Raw genomic sequence first — 21145 nt, forward strand, 5'->3', positions numbered from 1 at the left:
ATCAAAAATCATATTTAGAAAAATCATCTCGCGTCGTCTCCCTCGGGCGGAAATGCGACTTCTCTACGTTTCAAGTACCTCCTCACCGGGAGACCATTCAGCAGGGCTGTACTGAAGAGAAAACACCCAAGAAACGTTGACATGTGAAGGTTTAGTGTCCAAAGTGTCCCCAGAAATAACACTCATCACCTGCGTGTCCTTATCTAAAAAATAAAGATAACAGTAAGGGCCTATCTGCCTAAATTCAAATTTCGGCGTCATTCCTAATTCTAGTTCTTTCCTATGTTTTAATTTTATTTGCGACTTTCAAATAATTATTGGATTTTTTTTTAAAGTAGTAATTCTTTTTTTCCCCATAGGGTGAATTTACATTCACTATAAGTGACATATTTGTCCTACTCTCAGTCACGCAATTGGCTTAAATTTACATTTCCTTTATTTTTATTTTCATTTTGCTTTCTCTTTTCAAACCTATATGAATCACTTTGTTTCCAGTCCTCTTTGATTTCTTAAAGGGGTATGGTATAAAACGTTTTCATGCACGAGGAGCCCTAAGGCATTTCTGGTTTGCTATGGGGTCACTTTCTCTCTTCATTGACCCTTTGAACCCAGCCACCATACTGTGAGGAAGCCCAGGTCACTTAGAGAAGCCTATTGTCAAAGATAAACAAAGCTAGACATCAGTGAAAGATATGAAAACATTTTATGCAGTCAGTCCTGACAGTAGGGGAAAGTGCTGGACTCCGTTCTGATTTGTGCAGAGATAATTGGGGATTTAAAGGGAAAAGGAAAGAGTAGAGATGGGGAGGGAGCAGAGCTCAAGCAAAAAGTTACAGAGGGTTGGTGACTATATATGTGATTAGGCCAAGTGGGCCTGCTAGTTATCAATTTGTTGAAGTTAGGATTGTATCCTCCCACAGAGACTGGGAGTCAGAGACTCTATACTTCCTGATGATTACATTTCAAAGGAATGGCTTTCAGGTCATTGAGAAAGACACTCCTGATTTGTAGGATATACAGTTGGTCCGCAGTATACGCAGGTTGTGCATCCACAGGTTCAACCAACTGTGGATCAAAAATATTAAGAAAAACAAAAACAGGGATTTCCCTGGTGGCGCAGTGGTTAAGAATCCGCCTGCCAATGAGGGGACATGGGTTCGGGCCCTGGTCTGGAAAGATCCCACCTACCGTGGAGCAACTAAGCCCGTGCTCCACAACTACTGAGCCTGTGCTCTAGAGCCCACAAGCCACAACTACTGAGCCCACGTGCCACAACTACTGAGCCCATGGGCCACAACTACTGAAGCCCACGTGCCTAGAGCCTGTGCTCCGCAACAAGAGAAGCCACCACAATGAGAAGCCTGCACACCGCAACTAGAGAGAAAGTCTGCGTGCCCCAACAAAGACCCAGCACAGCCAAAAATAAATAAGTAAATTTAATTAAAGAAAAAGAAAAGAAAAAACACCCCACTGAAAACAAGACTTTCCCTTTAAAAACAAAAACAAAAACAAAACAAAACAAACAAACAAACAAAAAACACACAACAATTCCAGGAAGTTCCAAAAAGCAAAGCTTGAATTTGTCACGCACCCTGGCAACTATTTACTTAGCATTTACATTTACATCCCACTTACATTTTATTAGGTATTATAAGTAATCTAGAGATGATTTCAAGTTTACAAGAGGATGTGCATAGCTTATATGGAAATACTATGACATTTTATATAAGAGACTTGGGCGTCAGCAGTTATTGGTATCTGCAGGGCTCCTGGAACCAATCCCCACAGATACCAGGGACAACTGTACATCTCAAAAGGACAGAGGAAGGTATCACAACTGTAAGCCCTATTTAGTAAATGCTATAGGAAAGGGAAGGCTGAGGCCTTTCCTCAGGTGTTGGCAAGAACAATCTTTAAATTCTGGCAGCACTGAGGTTTCTCAGGCAGGCATTTTATCAATAATAGGGGCTGGAGTCACCCTAGGACACAGCCTTATGCTGCTAGAAGCCATGCTAGAGTTATGGCATCTCTTAGTGCAGGGGTTTGGACTAGAGTTCTGCTGTTCTCACCATGCACATAGGACCTGAGACCCCTGGCCCTCAGCGCCAGCCATGTTGAATGAGCCCGTTTACAAGCAGATCCTCCAGCTCCCAGTCAAGCTGTCCCAGCTAATGCTGTATGGAGCAGAGATGAACCTTCCCGCTGATCCCTGCCCCAACTGCAGATCTGTGGGCAAAAGCAATAATTATTATTGTTTCAAGTCACAAAGTTTTAGGATGGTTTGTTATGCAGCAATAAATAATTAAACACCTGTTAAGTGTAAGACATGTATCTATCAATTATCATGAAAGAAAAAAAATCACTTAATAATTGAATTTTTTCTTGGTAATTTTTTATGCCTCCACCAGTCTCACCAATAGATTAAATTTTTTAACTTTGACAAGCTAAAATTACTTAATAATTGACATTAACATTCCTTAAAAAAAAAAAGAAAAAAGAGGCACTTTTGATGATGGAGATTAACAAAGAAAGACAAATACTGTATGATATCACTGATATGTGAAATCTAAAAAAAAAATAATACCAAAACCAAACTCCTAGATACAGAGAACAGATTGGTCGTTGCCAGATGTGGGCAACAGTGGGTAGGTGAAATGGGTGAAAAAAATGGGTGGACAAAAGGTACAAACATCCAGTTATAAAATAGATAAGTTATGGGGATATAATGCACAACATGGTGACTATAGTTAACTATACCATATTGTGTATTTGAAAGTTGCCAAGAGAATAAATCTTAAAATTTCATGTCACACACACAAAAAATTTGTACCCATGTGTGGTTATAGATGTTAACTAAACTTGTGATAATCATATATGTGTATATATATATATATATACACACACACACACATATATTAAATCACTAAGTTGTACACCTAAAACTAATACAATGTTGTATATCAATTTTATCTTAATTTTAAAAAGAATTTTAAAAAAAGAGAATTCAATCTCGGTTATTCCAGAGGTTTGGTTTTGGGGTCTGATTATTCTTTCACTCATTTATTCATTCATTCATTTAGCCAGAGATCCTGCCATCCATCCACTCAAATATTCAGCAAATGTTTAGTGAGTGCCTACTATGTATCAAGTACTTTGCCAAACACTGAAAATATAGTAGTGAATGGTATATGCATGGTCTCTGCCCTCAAGAGCTTATGATCTCATGGGAAAAACAGATCTAGAACAAGTAATTATCAAGTGTGAATATATTACAAAAAAAAGAAAGTCAGGGAATTATAGGATTGCATCCCAGAAGACCTTCCCCAGGCACAGGGGCAGGAGTGCCTGGGTGGTTGGAGGTGGACAAAGGCTTTCCCTTCTTCCCCTTCATTTCCCTGAGGAGAAATCTAAAAGTCATAACTACAAGAAGGAAAGGGTTCATTTCAGGTAGAGGAAAAAGCTTTTTCAAAGACCTTGAATTGGGAAAAAGCATGGGTGGTTCAGGGAGTTGTAGGAATATGAATGTGGTTGAAGTGTAAAAAGCAAGAGGAACAGGAGGTATGGATAGAGATGAGGTCAAAGCTCTGGTTAAGATTTTGGACTTGATGCTAAAGGTGATTGGATGCCACTTAAGGTTTTAGGGTAAGGAGAACAGTGACACTCTGTCTCCAAAACCTAGAACAGTGTTTATCACTTAACAGTAGTTCAATTAATATTCATTTAACTAAACACCTAGTTTGACTTCAAGGCCACCACTGAATTCTGTGAGGCCCAGTGCTCCTAAGATGAAATTGACCAGGCTGATCAGACTGATTTCCTCAGTTTTCATTAAAAAAATGCAAACCCTTGCATAGCACAGGGAACTATACTAAATATTTTGTAATAATCTGTAAGGGAAAAGAATCTGAAAAAGAACATATATATATATATATATATATATATATATATATGTATAAAAAACTGAATCACTTTGTTGTACACATGAAACTAACACAACATTGTAAATCAACTATACTTCAATTAAAAAAGAGAAAAAAAATACAAACCCCCCCAGTCATTTCTCTCTTGAGTTACTTTGGCCAGGATGAAATATCCTTCTCCTTCATGACCACCAAATCCTTGTGCGCTCTGGAACTCCCAGCATTTCCTCATATCTCCCAGGCTTCAAGGCCAGGAGCAGGGGCTGTGTCCTCTCTGCTGCCCCCTGTGCCCACTGAACCCTTGCTCTTCCATCCTCAGGTCATCGAAGCCCATCCCCTAACCCCATGGTCTCCATTTTTCCCCCCTCAGGAAAAGGCAACATCATTCTTCCAGTTGACTAGGCCAAAAAACTTTGGAGTCATCCTTGATTGCTCTTTCTCTCACCTTCTCCATCCAATCCACCAGCTCAGTCTTCACTTACTCAAAATCCATCCACCTCTCAGCTCCTCCATTGCCAGTCCTCTGATCCAAGCTTCCATCTTCTCTTACCAGCATCCTTGCAGTGTCCTTCCATCCGGCCTTCCTGCTTCTGTCTTTCCTTTTACCACATTTCTCCTTAACATAGAAGCTGTGATGGTTAAGTTTATGTGTTATCGTGGCTGGGCCACTGTGCCTAGATATTTGGTCAAACACTATTTAGGATGATTCTGTGAGGGTGTTTATGAATGAGATTTACATTTAAATTGGTGGACTTTAGGTAAAGCAGATTGCTCTCCATAAGAAAACCACATTTCCAAAAGATACCTGCACCCCAATGTTCATTGCAGCACTATCTACAATAGCCAAGATATGGAAGCAACCGAAATGTCCATTGACAGATGAACGGATAAAGAAGATGTGGTATGTACATACAATGGAATGTTACTCAGCCCTAAAAAAGAATGCAATAATGCCATTTGCAGCAACATGGATGGACGTAGAGATTATCATACTAAGTGAAGTAAGTTAGACAGAGAAAGACAAATATCATATGATATTGCTTACATGTGGAATCTAAAAATAAAAGATGATACAAACGAACTTATACACAAAACAGAAATAGATCCACAGACATAGAAAACAAATTTATGGTTACCAAAGGGGAAGGGGGAGGGAGGGATAAATTATGAGTTTGGCATTAACATATACACACTACTACATATAAAATAGATAGTAAGGACCTACTGTATAGCACAGGGAACTGTACTCAATATCTTGTAATAACCTATAAGGGAAAAGTATCTGAAAAAGAACTTATATACGAAACTTATATAACTAAATCACTTTGCTGTACACCTGAAACTAACACAACATTGTAAATCAACTATATTTCAATAAAAAATTTTTTAAAAAGGAAAAAAATAATTAAAAAAAGACTGGATGAGATCACCTTGGGAGTAAATGTGCAGAAGAGGAGAAGAGGTTCCAGAACTCTTGCTTTTCCCCTTGGTCCCCAGGGAGTGCTCTTAGTAGCAGGAGCTGCTAGCTAGTTTGAGCCTCATGGATCAGCAAAAGGGGTAGGTGGAGGGGGCAGAGGTTTCCACATGTCAGTAGGAGCTCCAGTAGAGGGACAAAGTGGGTACTTATTAAGGTTAAAAATTTAAAGATTTTACATTGAGTTTGTACATTTTACTTTCTGTCAGTTTTAAAAAGCAACTTTATTGAGATACAATCCATATACCATACAATTCACCCATTTAAAGTATACAGTTCAGTTGTTTTCAGTATATTCACAGTTATGCAACAAACCAAAATCTGTTTAGAGCACTTTCATCATCCCATGAAGAAACCCCATTCCCATGAGCAGTCTAACGCCTCCAGCCCTAGGCAACCACTAACTTACTTTCTTTTTTATTTTAAATTTATTTAATTAATTTATTTTTGACTGTGTTCAGTCTTTGTTGCTGCATGCAGGCTTTCTCTAGTTGTGGTGAGTGGGGGCTACTCTTCATTGCAGTGCGCAGGCTCTAGGCGCACGGGCTCAGTAGTTGTGGCTCATGGGCTCTAGAGCACAGGCTCAGTAGTTGTGGTGCATGGGCTTCATTGCTCCGCGGCATGTGGGATCTTCCCAGACCAGGGCTCAAACCCGTGTCCCCTGCATTGGCAGGCAGATTCTTAACCACTGCACCACCAGGGAAGTCCCTCTATTTCTTCTTGATTCAGTATCACTAGTTTGTGTCTTTCTTGAAATTTGTCCACTTCATCTAGGTAATCTAATTTATTGGCATACAATTATTCATAATATTCCCTTATAATAATTTTTATTTTTGTAATATTGATAGTAATGATGTTCCCTTTTGATTCTAGTAATTTTTTTTTTTTTGGCTGCACTACACAGCTTGCAGGATCTCAATTCCCCAGTCAGGGATTGAACCCAGGCCCTCGGCAGTGCAAGCACAGAATTCCAAACACTGGACCACCAGTGAATTCCCTGGTTCTAGAAATTTGAGTCTTCTCTTTTTTTGTTGATCAGTCTAGCTAAAGGTTTGTCAATTTTGTTGATCTTTTTAAAGAATTGCCTTTTGGTTTAATTAATTTTCTCTATTTTCTATTTCAGTAATTACACTCTAATATTTATTTCCTTACTTCTTGCTTTGGGTTTAGTTTGAGCTTTTCCTAGTTTCTTAAAGTGCAAAGTTAGGTTAATTTGTGATTTTCTTTTCTTAATGTAGATATTTACAGCTATACATTTCCCTCTGTGCACTGCTTTGGTTATATCTCATATGTTTTGGTATATTACTTGTTTGTTTCTATTAATCTCAAAATATTTTTTAACTTCTTTTGAGATTTCTTCTTTGACTACTTATTTATGAGTATGTTGTTTAATTTTCACATATTTGTAAATTTCCTAGCTTTGTTACTGATTTCTAATTTCATTCCTTTGTGGTTGCAGAACATACTTTGTATGATTGAATCTTTTTAAATTTGAGACTTGTTTTATGACCTACCATGTGGTCTATCCTGCAGAATGGTTCTTGTGTGCTTTAAGAATGTGCATTCTGCTATTGTTGGGTGGTGTCCAATAGATGTTTCTTAGGTCTAGTTGATTTATAGTGTTGTTCAAATCTGTTTTCTTGTTGACCTTTGGCCTGCTTGCTCTATTCATTATTGAAAGTGAGCTATTAGTCTCCAAATATTATTGTTAAATTGTATATTTTTCCTTTCAATTTTGTTAGGTTTTGCTTCATGTATTTTGTGGCCCTGTTGTTAGATGCACATATGTCTATAATTGTTATATTTTCCTGATAGATTGACCCTTTAATCATTGTTAAATGTTCTCCTTTATTTCTAGTAACACTTTTTTTTTTTTGGTTTGTTCTAAAGTCTATTACTCTTTTATTAGCATAGCTACTCCACTTTTCTTATGGTTACTCCTTACATGATATATCACTGACATATCATGTGTATCTATGATAGATACGATCTAAGTCATATATACCTAAATAATTCACATATACATATACATGTATGAATTACTTAGATTATGACCAAGCAGGCATGTCAAATCAGTGGAGAGATTATATACTACATGATGCTGGGACATTGCATAACTCTTTGGAAAAATTCAAATTAAGATTCCTACTTTATACTATATGTTACCAAAATAAACTAAAGCAAGAGTCTATTTTTTATCTATCAAATTGACAGAGACTTTAAAAAAGTTATAATGCCCAGTACTGCTAAGGAGACATAGAGAAGAAAGTAGTTTTATACTCTACTGTTGGAGTACAAAATGATAACAATCAAACTGGTCTTAAAATTTGAACATTATTATTTCATGCCTAGGTATTTATTCTAATGAAAAAAATCATTAGGGACTTCCCTGGTGGCGCAGTGGTTAAGAATCCGCTTGCCAATTCAGGGGACACGGGTTCAAGCCCTGGTCAGGGAAGATCCCACATGCCATGGAGCAACTAAGCCCGTGCGCCACAACTACCGAGCTTGCGCTCTAGAGCCCGCGAGCCACAACTACTGAGGTCTACACACCTAGAGCCCGTGCTCCGCAACAAGAGAAGCCACTGCAATGAGAAGCCCGTGCACCGCAACGAAGAGTAGCCCCCGCTCACTGCAACTAGTGAAAGCCTGCACGCAGCAACAAAGACCCAATGCAGCCAAAAAAATAATAAATAAATAAATTTAAAAAAAAATCATTAGTGTATGCAAAGATTTGACTACAAACACATTACTGTTTAAATAGCCCCAAACTGAAAAATATCTAAATGCTCAATAATTGGGTATTAAATAAATTATGATGCATCTACATATATATAAATGTGGAATGAGAAACCCCTTAAAAATGTGAAAGAGAGGGCAGAGAGCAGAAGCAAGAAGAACTACAATCCTGCAGCCTTTTGTGGATCAAAAACCACATTCACAGAAAGATAGACAAGATGAAAAGGCAGAGGGCTATGTACCAGATGAAGGAACAAGATAAAACCCCAGAAAAACAACTAAATGAAGTGGAGATAGGCAACCTTCCAGAAAAAGAATTCAGAATAATGATAGTGAAGATGATCCAGGACCTCGGAAAAAGAATGGAGGCAAAGATCGAGAAGATGCAAGAAATGTTTAACAAAGACCTAGAAGAATTAAAGAAATCAAGAACAAACAGAGATAAACAATACAATAACTGAAATGAAAACTACACTAGAAGGAATCAATAGCAGAATAACTGAGGCAGAAGAACGGATAAGTGACCTGGAAGACAGAATGGTGGAATTCACTGCTGCGGAACAGAATAAAGAAAAAAGAATGAAAAGAAATGAAGACAGCCTAAGAAAACTCTGGGACAACATTAACGCAACAACATTCGCATTATAGGGGTCCCAGAAGGAGAAGAGAGAGAGAAAGGACCCGAGAAAATATTTGAAGAGATGATAGTCGGAAACTTCCCTAACATGGGAAAGGAAATAGCCACCCAAGTCGAGGAAACACAGCGAGTCCCATACAGGATAAACCCAAGGAGAAACACCCCGAGACACATAGTAATCAAACTGGCAAAAATTAAAGACAAAGAAAAATTATTGAAAGCAGCAAGGGAAAAACGACAAATAACATACAAGGGAACTCCCAAAAGATTAACAGCTGATTTCTCAGCAGAAACTCTACAAGTCAGAAGGGAGTGGCATGATATACTTAAAGTGATGAAATGGAAGAACCGACAACCAAGATTACTCTACCTGGCAAGGATCTCATTCAGATTCGATGGAGAAATCAAAAGCTTTACAGACAAGCAAAAGCTAAGAGAATTCAGCACCACCAAACCAGCTCTACAACAAATGCTAAAGGAACTTCTCTAAGTGGGAAACACAAGAGAAGAAAAAGACCTACAAAAACAAACCCAAAACAATTAAGAAAATGGTCATAAGCACATACATATCAATAATTACCTTAAATGTGAATGGATTAAATGTTCCAACCAAAAGACACAGGCTTGCTGAATGGATACAAAATCAAGACCCATATATATGCTGTCTAAAAGAGACCCACTTCACACCTAGGGACACATACAGACTGAAAGTGAGGGGATGGAAAAAGATATTCCATGCAAACGAAAATCAAAAGAAAGCTGGAGTAGCAATACTCATATCTGATAAAATAGACTTTAAAATAAAGAATGTTACAAGAGACAAGGAAGGACACTACATAATGATCAACGGATCAATCCAAGAAGAAGATATAACAATTATAAATATATATGCACCCAATATAGGAGCACCTCAATACATAAGGCAACTGCTAACAGCTATAAAACAGGAAATCGACAGTAACACAATAATAGTGGGGGACTTTAACACCTCACTTACACCAATGGACAGATCATCCAAAATGAAAATAAATAAGGAAACAGAAGCTTTAAATGACACAATAGACCAGATAGATTTAATTGATATTTATAGGACATTCCATCCAAAAACAGGACATTACACTTTCTTCTCAAGTGCACACAGAACATTCTCCAGGATAGATCACATCTTGGGTCACAAATCAAGCCTCAGTAAATTTAAGAAAATTGAAATCATATCCAGCATCTTTTCTGACCACAATGCTATGAGATTAGAAATGAATTACAGGGAAAAATACGTAAAAAACACAAACACATGGAGGCTAAACAATACATTACTAAATAACCAAGAGATCACTGAAGAAATCAAAGAGGAAATCAAAAAATACCTAGAGACAAATGACAATGAAAACACGACGATCCAAAACCTCTGGGATGCAGCAAAAGCAGTTCTAAGAGGGAAGTTTATAGCTATACAAGCCTACCTCAAGAAACAAGAAAAATCTCAAATAAAAAATCTAACCTTACACCTAAAGGAACTAGAGAAAGAAGAACAAACAAAACCCAAAGTTAGCAGAAGGAAAGAAATCATAAAGATCAGAGCAGAAATAAATGAAATAGAAACAAAGAAAACAATAGCAAAGATCAATAAAACTAAAAGCTGTTTCTTTGAGAAGATAAACAAAATTGATAAACCTTAGCCAGACTCATCAAGAAAAAGAGGGAGAGGACTCAAATCAATAAAATTAGAAATGAAAAAGGAGAAGTTACAACAGACACCGCAGAAATACAAAGCATCCTAAGAGACTACTACAAGCAACTCTATGCCAATAAAATGGACAACCTGAAAGAAATGGACAAATTCTTAGAAAGGTATAACCTTCCAAGACTGAACCAGGAAGAAATAGAAAATATGAACATACCAATCACAAGTAATGAAATTGAAAATGTGATTAAAAATCTTCCAATAAACAAAAGTCCAGGACCAGATGGCTTCACAGGTGAATTCTATCAAACATTTAGAGAAGAGCTAACACCCATCCTTCTCAAACTCTTCCAAAAAATTGCAGAGGAAGAAACACTCCCAAACTCATTCTATGAGGCCACCATCACCCTGATACCAAAACCAGACAAAGATACTACAAAAAAAGAAAATTACAGACCAGTATCACTGATGAATATAGATGCAAAAATCCTCAACAAAATACTAGCAAACAGAATCCAACAACACATTAAAAGGATCACACACCATGATCAAGTGGGATTTATCCCAGGGAGGCAAGGATTTTTCACAAATCAATCAACATGATACACCATATTAACAAATTGAAGAATAAAAACCATATGACCATCTCAGTAGATGCAGAAAAAGCTTTTGACAAAATTCAACACCCATTTATGATAAAAACTCTCCAGAAAGTGGGCATAGAGGGAACCTACCTCAACACAATAAAGGCCATATATGACAAACCCACAGCAAACATCATTCTCAATGGTGAAAAACTGAAAGCATTTCCTCTAAGATCAGGAACAAGGCAAGGATGTCCACTCTCGACACTATTATTCAACATAGTTCTGGAAGTCCTAGACACAGCACTCAGAGAAGAAAAAGAAATAAAAGGAATACAAATTGGAAAAGAAGAAGTAAAACTGTCACTGTTTGCAGATGACATGATACTATACATAGAGAATCCTAAAGATGCCACCAGAAAACTACTAGAGCTAATCAATGAATTTGGTAAAGTTGCAGGATGCAAAATTAGTGCACAGAAATCTCTTGCATTCCTGTACACTAATGATGAAAAATCTGAAAGAGAAATTAAGGAAACACTCCCATTTACCATTGCAACAAAAAGAATAAAATATCTAGGAATAAACCTACCTAGGGAGACAAAAGATCTGTATGCAGAAAACTATAAGACACTGATGAAAGAAATTAAAGATGATACCAACACATGGAGGGATACACCATGTTCTTGGATTGGAAGAATCAATATTGTGAAAATGACTATACTATCCAAAGCAATCTACAGATTCAGTGCAATCCCTATCAAATTACCAATGGCATTTTTTACAGAACTAGAACAAAAAATCTTAAAATTTGTATGGAGACACAAAAGACCCCGAATAGCCAAAGCAGTCTTGAGGGAAAAAAACGGAGCTGGAGGAATCATACTCCCTGACTTCAGATTATACTACAAAGCTACAGTAATCAAGACAATATGGTACTGACACAAAAACAGAAACATAGATCAATGGAACAAGATAGAAAGCCCAGAGATTAACCCACACACCTATGGCCAACTAATCTATGACAAAGGAGGCAAGGATATACAATGGAGAAAAGACAGTCTCTTCGATAAGTGGTGCTGGGAAAACTGGACAGCTACCTGTAAAAGAATGAAATTACAACACTCCCTAACACCATCCACAAAAATAAACTCAAAATGGATTCGAGACCTAAATATAAGACCGGACACTATAAATGTCTTAGAGGAAAACATAGGAAGAACACTCTTTGACATAAATCACAGCAAGATCTTTTTTGATCCACCTCCTAGAGTAATGGAAATCAAAACAAAAATAAACAAATGGGACCTAATGAAACTTCAAAGCTTTTGCACAGCAAAGGAAACCATAAACAAGATGAAAAGACAAGCCTCAGAATGGGAGAAAATATTTGCAAACAAAGTAACGGACAAAGGATTAATCTCCAAAATATATAAACAGCTCATGCAGCTCAATATTAAAGAAACAAACAACCCAATCCAAAAATGGGCAGAAGACCTAAATAGACATTTCTCCAAAGGAGACATACAAATGGCCAAGAAGCACATGAAAAGCTGTTCAACATCACTAATTATTAGAGAAATGCAAATCAAAACTACAATGAAGTATCACCTCACACCAGTCAGAATGGGCATCATCAGAAAATCTACAAACAGCAAATGCTGGAGAGGGTGTGGAGAAAAGGGAACCTATTGCACTGTTGGTGGGAATGTAAATTGATACAGCCACTATGGAGAACAGTATGGAGGTTCCTTAAAAAACTAGAAATAGAATTACCATATGATCCAGCAATCCCACTCCTGGGCGTATACCCAGAGAAAACCATAATTCAAAAAGACACATGCACCCCAATGTTCATTGCAGCACTATTTACAATAGCCAGGTCATGGAAGCAACCTAAATGCCCATCGACAGAAGAATGGATAAAGAAGTTGTGGTACACATATACAATGGAATATTACTCAGCCATAAAAAGGAACGAAATTGGGTCATTTATTGAAACGTGGATGGATTTAGAGACTGTCATACAGAGTGAAGTAAGTCAGAAAGAGAAAAACAAATATCGTATATTAACGCATGTATGTGGAATCTAGAAAAATGGTACTGATTAAGTGGTTTGCAGGGCAGAAGCTGAGACACAGATGTAGAGAACAAACTTATGGACACCAAGGGGGGAAAGCTGCGGGGGTGGGGGTGAGGATGGTGGTGTGATGAATTGGGCGATTGGAATTGACATGTATACACTGATGTGTATAAAACTGATGACTAATAAGAACCTGCTGTATAAAAAAAAATGTGAAAGATTCTTTAATGGTATGGGAAGATTATTATGATATAGTAAATGAAAAAAAGGTTACAAAATGGTATGTACAGTTTAACTTCACCTTTATTAAAAAAATACATAATATGTATATGCAAAAAAAAAAAAACGACCCAAAGGTTAACAATTATGTCTGAGAGTATTCAACATTATGGGTTTTTTGTTTACTTTGTGCTTCTCCTCCTCTCTTCTTCCCCATGATTTTCTATAACATCCTGTCTTATTTTTTACTAAGAAAAAGGAAGAATGACTTAAAAATTCATTAAGATGTTAAGATGTGGAGATACATACACACACACACACACACACACACACTGGAATACTACTCAGCCATAAAAAAGAATGGAATTTTGCCATTTGCAGCAATGCAGATGGCCTTGGAGGGTATTATGCTAAGTGAAATAAGTCAGACAAATACTGTATGATACCACTCATATGTGAAATCTAAAAAATAGAATGAACTAGTGAATTTAACAAAAATGCAGACTCAAAACTATAGAGAACTAGTGGTTACCATGGGGTAAGGGAAAGGGGGAGGGGCAATATAGGGGGAGGGGATTAAGAGGTACAAACTACCGTGTATGAAGTATGCTACAAGGATATATTGTACAACATGGGGAATATAGCCAATATTTTATAATAACTATAAGTGGAGTATAACCTTTAAAAATTGTGAATCACAATATTGCACACCTATAACATACATAATATTGTATATCAACTATACTTCAGTTTTTTAAAAAGATGTTATTTTTGCCTGTTAGTAAAGGCAAAGATGATTTCAAATGCAATACACAGTATTGGTAAGAATTTGGGGTAAATGAGCATGCACAAAATGTATGCTGCTAATGGTAGTATAAATTGTTACTAATGTCATTGGCACTGGCAACACAAATCAAAAGCCTTAAAAACAGAAGTATTTTCACTTCTAGGGGTTAAGGAAATCATTAGGGATGGATGCAAAAAAATGCATATATAAACTCAAATGTCCATTTTTAGGTTCCTGGTTAAATAAATTACACCTGTATGAGCAATATATATATTAAAAATCACACTGCAGGATACTTACTGACATAGAGGCCAGTATATTAAAGGCAAAACAGCCAATATTCTGTCCCATATAGTACTGATTTAATATGAAAATGTATGTTTCCTAAAGCTACCGTAAGAAATTACCACAAACTGGATGGCTTATAACAGCTGAAATTTATTCTACCACAGTTCAGGCCAGAAGTCCAAAATCAAGGTGTTGGCAAGGTTGGTTCCTTCTGGAGGCTCTGGAGGAGAATCTGTTCATGCTTCTCTCCTAGCTTCTGGTGGTTGCTGGTAATCCTTGGTGTTCCTTGGCTTGTAGCTGCACAGCACCAATCTCTGGTTATTGCCTCGTGGCCCTATTCCTTGTGTTTCTTATGTCCTCTCCTCTTCTTATAAGGACAACAGTCATTGGATTTAGGGCCCACCCTAATCTAGTATGACTGCATCTTAACTAGTTTTATCTGCCAAGATCCTATTTCCAATTAAGGCCACATTCTGAGGTTCTGGGTTGACATGAATTTTTGGAGGACACTATTCAACCCACTACATGTATATAACATACACATAAAAAGATTGGATAGCTACATGAACAGTATTTCAGGGTGGGTTTATGGATGATTTAAATATTTTTTTGTTTTTCTGCATTTTAAAATAAATAGCTTACTGTACTGAAGCTGCATCTATGTAGAGATTAAGTTCTAAATTTATTGAATGAGGTGAACATTACTTGTAGTCAAAAATTACTCTCCCCCCAAACCACTTTTTCCCCTCCTACAGCTCAAAATATACAGAATACATTACTTTATACATAGTGTATCTTCTCTCAAAAACATCCAACATACCCAATTCTTCCTCCAGCACTGGAACATATTACTGATCCTCTGGGTGAGCACCAGATGAAGCTGTTGACTTGTGTTTACTATATTTTACAAAAAAGAAAGGTTTTCTAAAGCATGGCAGTATAGTTGAATGTGTTCAAGTTAAATGAGGGGTGATGAGACTCCACTGCTCTACTTTGGTTTGCGGAAAAACAAATTTCTTTCTTATTTATAAAAAAACACTGCAAACAATAGTGATGAATTAGGAAAGACTCTAAGGCCAAGGGAAAAAATAATTACTGATCTTCAAAATGGACTTAAGAGGTTAGGTATATCTCTGAGTCTTTCTGGATTTTTAAAGGTCCAGGGGAAGAAAATTTCAGGAAATAATAATATTGTGGATATAATTATAGCCAACTTCTGTCTCTTAAAAATTCTTCCACTTTCCTTTTAAAGATTTATGACTATGGTTTCTTTCATAACTGGAATAAGATAAATTATAAAAATAAAAAAACATTGTCATGTACAGAGGCTGACATCATGGGTAGTCAAAGAATATGTTTAATAAAAAATAATTAAACTTCCATTTGCTCTATAGAACATCATAGAAAGTAATTTAATAAATTACAAATGACTTTTTAAGACGTTTGCTCAACTACAGAAAGCAAATTCAGACTACACAAAACACAACTGGTAAATATTGCAAATGTCCAAAAGAAAAATTGGACTAAGACTTGAATCATGAAACCTGAAACAAGGGCTATAAATACAAGGCAATAACAGCTATAATTCTTTTAGTAACTACCAACACATACTTGGATATCCTTTCAACTGCAACTTTAGTATTATGTAATTCTACTGATTTCTTTTCTTATAACCCTTAACTTTACACAACCATGTTTGCATGTTTTTTTTAAGCTGATAGCTGGACAACTTTTCCCCAATCAGTACTAGATAGAAGTGTCTTGAAACCCAAGAGAATGTTTAAAGTTAATACTAGCCTTAATGCTTTGAAAACTGCAACTGCCTTATTACATAGAAAGAGAATCACTAAGATGTTAACCAAATTCATTTGATCATAATTAGGAAAATACTTTATCTCATAAATTTAATATAAATTAGATTTTAGTGACAAGATCTAGGGCTTTTTTCCCCTTTATTTTAAATTGGAGACAGAAAAGAATGAAGATCATGTGGGTATAACTAGGGGGAGAGAAGGGAAATGTGGATGGTGCTGAAATACCTTACCGGCAAACTAAGTTAACTGTGTTTGAAAAACTTTGGCTATCTCATAGGTGTATTCTAGTTAAACAAAGGTGCAGTACTGCAAAGGGAAGATACTAAATACGTAATATATCATTTTCATGATGAAGAATTACTACCCACTTCTCCTGGAAGGGCATTATAGTGACTATTGCTAAGACATTGCATAAAGGACTATCAATTCAAAGTACTATTTCGGGAAAATACAAAAATCAATACAATCCCAGTGGAACTTATATAATTTTGTAAATACATATAACACTGTCTCTCTAATAAGGGGTTAGTTATTTTACATACAGAAACATAATTTACTGGTAAAGGTCTTGGAAAATCCAATATAATTGCTTAATTTATGACAAAGCAATAGAGTTCTATCAAAACATACCAAAAGTTATTTTTTCTCTGGGAGAGAAGTGGGGTACTTTTCCCCTCGCAAACTTTATCACTGACTTATTTAAGTACCAGAAAAACGTCAACACTTATCTCTCCTTAGGATGTAAATGATATTTTATTTCCAATTCAGTTCTAATTGTTTTAAAAGTATATGAAGGTGAACCTGGACCTCTACCTTGTCAGAATAATAGCAGCTTTAGCAGGAGAAATTGTATCACAAATCAAACATCAGACAAATTTTACATGGTAAAGGGTTCTAAGAAATTGATCAGAAGCCTTGGGCTTCATTTTTTGTGGTTCATAGGAGTAACGTATATTTTTTTGAGATTATTCAAAGTGCATTTTCAAAATGGGCAACTCAGTATATTTAATATAAACTGATAACCCAACACTGATTCTGGGCAACATTTAGTCTGCTTATACCTAGAAACTCAAAATGAATTGAGATTATCTGCATATTACTTTACCCTATTATCTGTTAATTCCGGAATATTTCCATGACGTAAAACACAAATAGAAATCTACACAAATAAAGCAAACAAACAATTTCTTTTACATGAAGTATGCTGTGTTGAAAGTTCTTTTCAGTGGCATTTCATGAGTTTGCCTTTTCTGAACCCTGGAAACAGACATTACTCATCTGAGACAATTATTTCTAATAGGAGGCCAAACTTTGAAGGGCTGAAACTAAATATGTCTAGAGGGTGCCAAAGTTACATGACACAGGATTATTTCATGACTTAATTTTACTGATTTTAAGAGTTAAGCTCAGCAAAAAGCAAGTCATATTTCTTGCCAGATTAACATGATATATAGGATGTGTTTAAAAAACCCCTGAAAACAAGTATAGAATTAGAAACGAATGTAAACTTCCTAAACTAACTCAGCTGAGGTAACAGGTAGCCAGTTAAATTGGCTGATTGGGAAACTTATTTCTTCTTTAAAACACACTTGTACCTGAATTGGAAATATCAGCAGTGCATCACAACACTAGAGCATTTTCATGTAATTAAAGCAATGGATGGTGATGTAGATTCTACAGCTTTCATGACATTCATTAGCTGCCCAAATTATTGCTGAGTTTTGATCTGTAAATTATAGGTGTCAAGGAGGCTGTAAAACTATATTCAAATTAAATCAGTAATATGCATAAAGTATTCTGTGTTCACTGCAAATATATTAAATATACAACTCTTATTGAGCATAATTTTCATAAAATTAACCCCCAACAAAATTATAATGCCTTTTGTTGTAATTTTACACCTTTATGTATTTGATAGTACATACGAGTTCAGAAACTTATGAATCTTAAGAAATATTACATGCAAAACGTCTCTGAAAGCAGTTTGCACTTCTAAACAAATAACTGAAATGTTCAGTCAGTAAGTTATTGATGCACTCAACACTGGGGTATTTACAATTAATAATTAAAGAAAAAAAATCCAAAATCAGTTCATAATTTAAGTGCAGTCTGGGAATCAGTCTTCATTACTAGAATCTGAATCCTCGGATGACGATGGTGTACTATCAGATCCAGATGAAGCATCGGCTTTCTCTGAACCCTCATCTGTGCTGTTTTCATTGAGAGGACTCGGTTCAGTTCCCCCTTTGTCTTCCTGATCTCTAACTCTGGAATCTTCTTCCTTTACTTCTACAGACTTAGACGAGCCTAAGTCACTGTTTTTATTTTTCTGTACATCAAAAGTATTGGACTGGGACAAAGTTGGAATATGAAGATTAAGGCCTGGAGTGAGAAGCATCCCTGGATAAAGTATATTAGATAGCAAGAGTGGGTTAAGAGCTAACGGGTTGGCAGCTGCCGCTGTACTTAATGCAGCAGTAGAGGATGTTGAAGGAGAACTTGACACAGAGTTTTCACCACTATTCTCTGAATTTTGGCTCTCTGTCCTTTCTTTTTTTCCTTCTAGCTCCTTAGAGTCATTTCCCTTTTTTTCTTCTGTTCCAGATTCTGTAGGCTTTGTCAGGAGTCCTCCCATGCCCAACAGATTTGGCAATCCAGTCATTCCTGACAGCAGCATGGGGAACATGGCAGCCACGTTTTTAGCTTCTCCTCCAGAAGAAAGGCCAGCAGGCATTCCCATCAGCCCTGCGGTTACTTGCAGTGACTGCAAGTTTTGTAGGTTTTGTTGTAAGGCCTGAAGAGTTGTGAGGTCCACACCTGGAAGTAATCCATTGGCTAATAAAGGATTGCCTGAAATACTGGTGGCAGTGGCAGCTGCTGCTGCCGCAGTGGCCTTTGCAATTCCACTTTTAGGCCGTCTCCCTCGCCTGCTTACTTCCTCTCTCACAACGGGACCAGTGAGAATACGTTCATACATACTTTCTGGAAGAAATCCCTAAAAAAAAAAATCCATCAATAATAACCATTTTCAAATAAAATCAATAGCTATTAGTTTGTGATACAAATAAGCTATTAAAAATAGGTAATCATTCATAAACTTATTCTGTATTGATATAACATAACCAACTATGAGAGAGATAACCCAATCTCATCTTAGTATAAGCAGTGGCTTGAAACAGCTCTTCCTCTCATTTTATCTTAAGGGGGCAGAAAGAGGTCTCTGGCCCTCTTTTATACTGTGCGGCATAAGTTAGTAGAATAGTTCTGGAAAACAGAAGGTCCAAAGAAATTTTTTCATGAGGGTTATTACTGCCATGCCCTTACATTTTTCACATCACCAATTGCTCTAGAAGACTAAAGAAGTGCCCCTCTTCTAATCTGGAAGAACAATAAGAAAAGGACAGAAGAAGTAAGTAAAGATTAAAATGAGATGCTTCATATGACTCTTTCCTGACTATCACTTTGGGAGTAAAGGAGACAGAGCCAAGCCGAAAAAGATAATCAACCGGGGGAAAAAAATCACTTGGCTCACAACAGCAGTAGCACCTGCAGACTGGGAAGCACCAAGTCCAGGGCAATGGAGGGCAACCTATGCTACTTTCTTGAAATTCTCCCATGATTTTCTCGGGCTCAAAACTCCTAGAAGTAAAAAACAAACAAATGAACCAAAATTCCTAAAAGTTTTAGGAGTTTAGAACCACTAGACCAGCACTGTCCAATAGAAATAATGTAAGCCACATATGTAATTTAAAATTTTCTAGTAGCCACAATAAAAGGTAAAACAGAAATACGTGACACAAATTTTAGCAATATAGTCTATTTAACATAACAAAAACATTGTCATCTCAATATATAATCTATGAATATTATTGAGATATTTTATATTCGTTTTTCCAAACTAAGGCTTCAAAATCCAAAAATAGTGCTTCACACTTACAACACCTCCTACTTCAGACTAGCCACATTTCAAGTGCTCAATAGCCACATGTGCCTGGTGGCTACCATTTGTGACACTGTAGCTCTAGACAGTGGTTTAAAAGACTCTCATGGGACTATTTTTAAATTTTGTTTTGAACTGATCAACTTATTTGTTCTCTTTACAAAAGCAATAGGGTTCACTACAGACAACACAACAACAAAAAAATACAAAGAAAAATATCATTCATAGTTTCACTGTTCAGAGATAACCACTGCTAACATTTCAGGATGTGTGCTTCCATCTTCCCCTTGTGCATACAAACAGATTTTACAATTCTCTTCACCTCTTTTCTAAAATAAAAAAAAAAAAAAAATAGAATCATACTGAACATAGGTTTACTGCCTGTCTTTTTCATTCAGACACCTGTAGACATAATAGCTATTATTTATTCAGCACTTACCACATGGTTAGGCTTTGATACTGCAAGAGCTTAACTACTACCCCATTTAACAATACTGTGAACTTTTTCTCCCTTGTCATTAGATGTTCTTTTAAGATATAATTTTTAAAATAGTTGTAGTTTTTCAATATATTGATGGATCATTGGTATATTCCCAGTTTTTATTACTGTATTATGATGAATAACCTTACATATATATATCTTTCCCCATCTTTGTTTTCTTAATATGCCTTTTAATCAATCAATCAATCAATCAATTAATTAATTAGGCCATGCTGCGCAGCATGTGGGATCTTAATTTCCCAACCAGGGATCGAACCCATGCCCCCTGCAGTGGAAGCGCAGAGTTCTAACCACTGGACCGCCAGAGAATCCCACCCCCGCCGCCCAATATCTTTGACTATTCATTGTGGCATTGCTCAAATAGTACCTTAGAGATTAAAACAAACACAAATCAGTATATATTGATTCTGCATTCTAACTCAACAGCATCTGAGAAATCTGTAACATATTCTGCAAAACAAAAATTGTGAACTATCT

At 36.4% G+C, this 21145-nt stretch overlaps 1 protein-coding gene and 1 long non-coding RNA gene across 20 annotated transcripts in view; one reads left to right on the plus strand and one right to left on the minus strand.

The window, feature by feature from the left end:
- Positions 1-317: 317 nt before the first annotated feature.
- Positions 318-16181, plus strand: LOC309616281. The gene is made up of 2 exons (XR_014237410.1): positions 318-7786; positions 8127-16181. It is a non-coding gene; the product is annotated as an uncharacterized lncRNA (long non-coding RNA).
- Positions 15752-21145, minus strand: part of CHD9 (chromodomain helicase DNA binding protein 9) — a 244413-nt gene continuing 239019 nt past the window's right edge. For all 19 annotated transcript variants that reach the window (XM_082366599.1, XM_082366596.1, XM_082366598.1 and 16 more), the window contains one exon: positions 15752-19221. In XM_082366599.1, coding sequence (XP_082222725.1) covers positions 18343-19221 — 879 coding nt within the window. In that variant the 3' untranslated portion in view covers positions 15752-18342. The remainder of the gene's footprint in view (positions 19222-21145) is intronic.

The sequence above is a fragment of the Balaenoptera borealis genome, assembly GCF_965194805.1.
Source record: "Balaenoptera borealis genome assembly, chromosome: 19".
In the NCBI taxonomy this organism is placed as follows: Eukaryota; Metazoa; Chordata; class Mammalia; order Artiodactyla; family Balaenopteridae; genus Balaenoptera; species Balaenoptera borealis.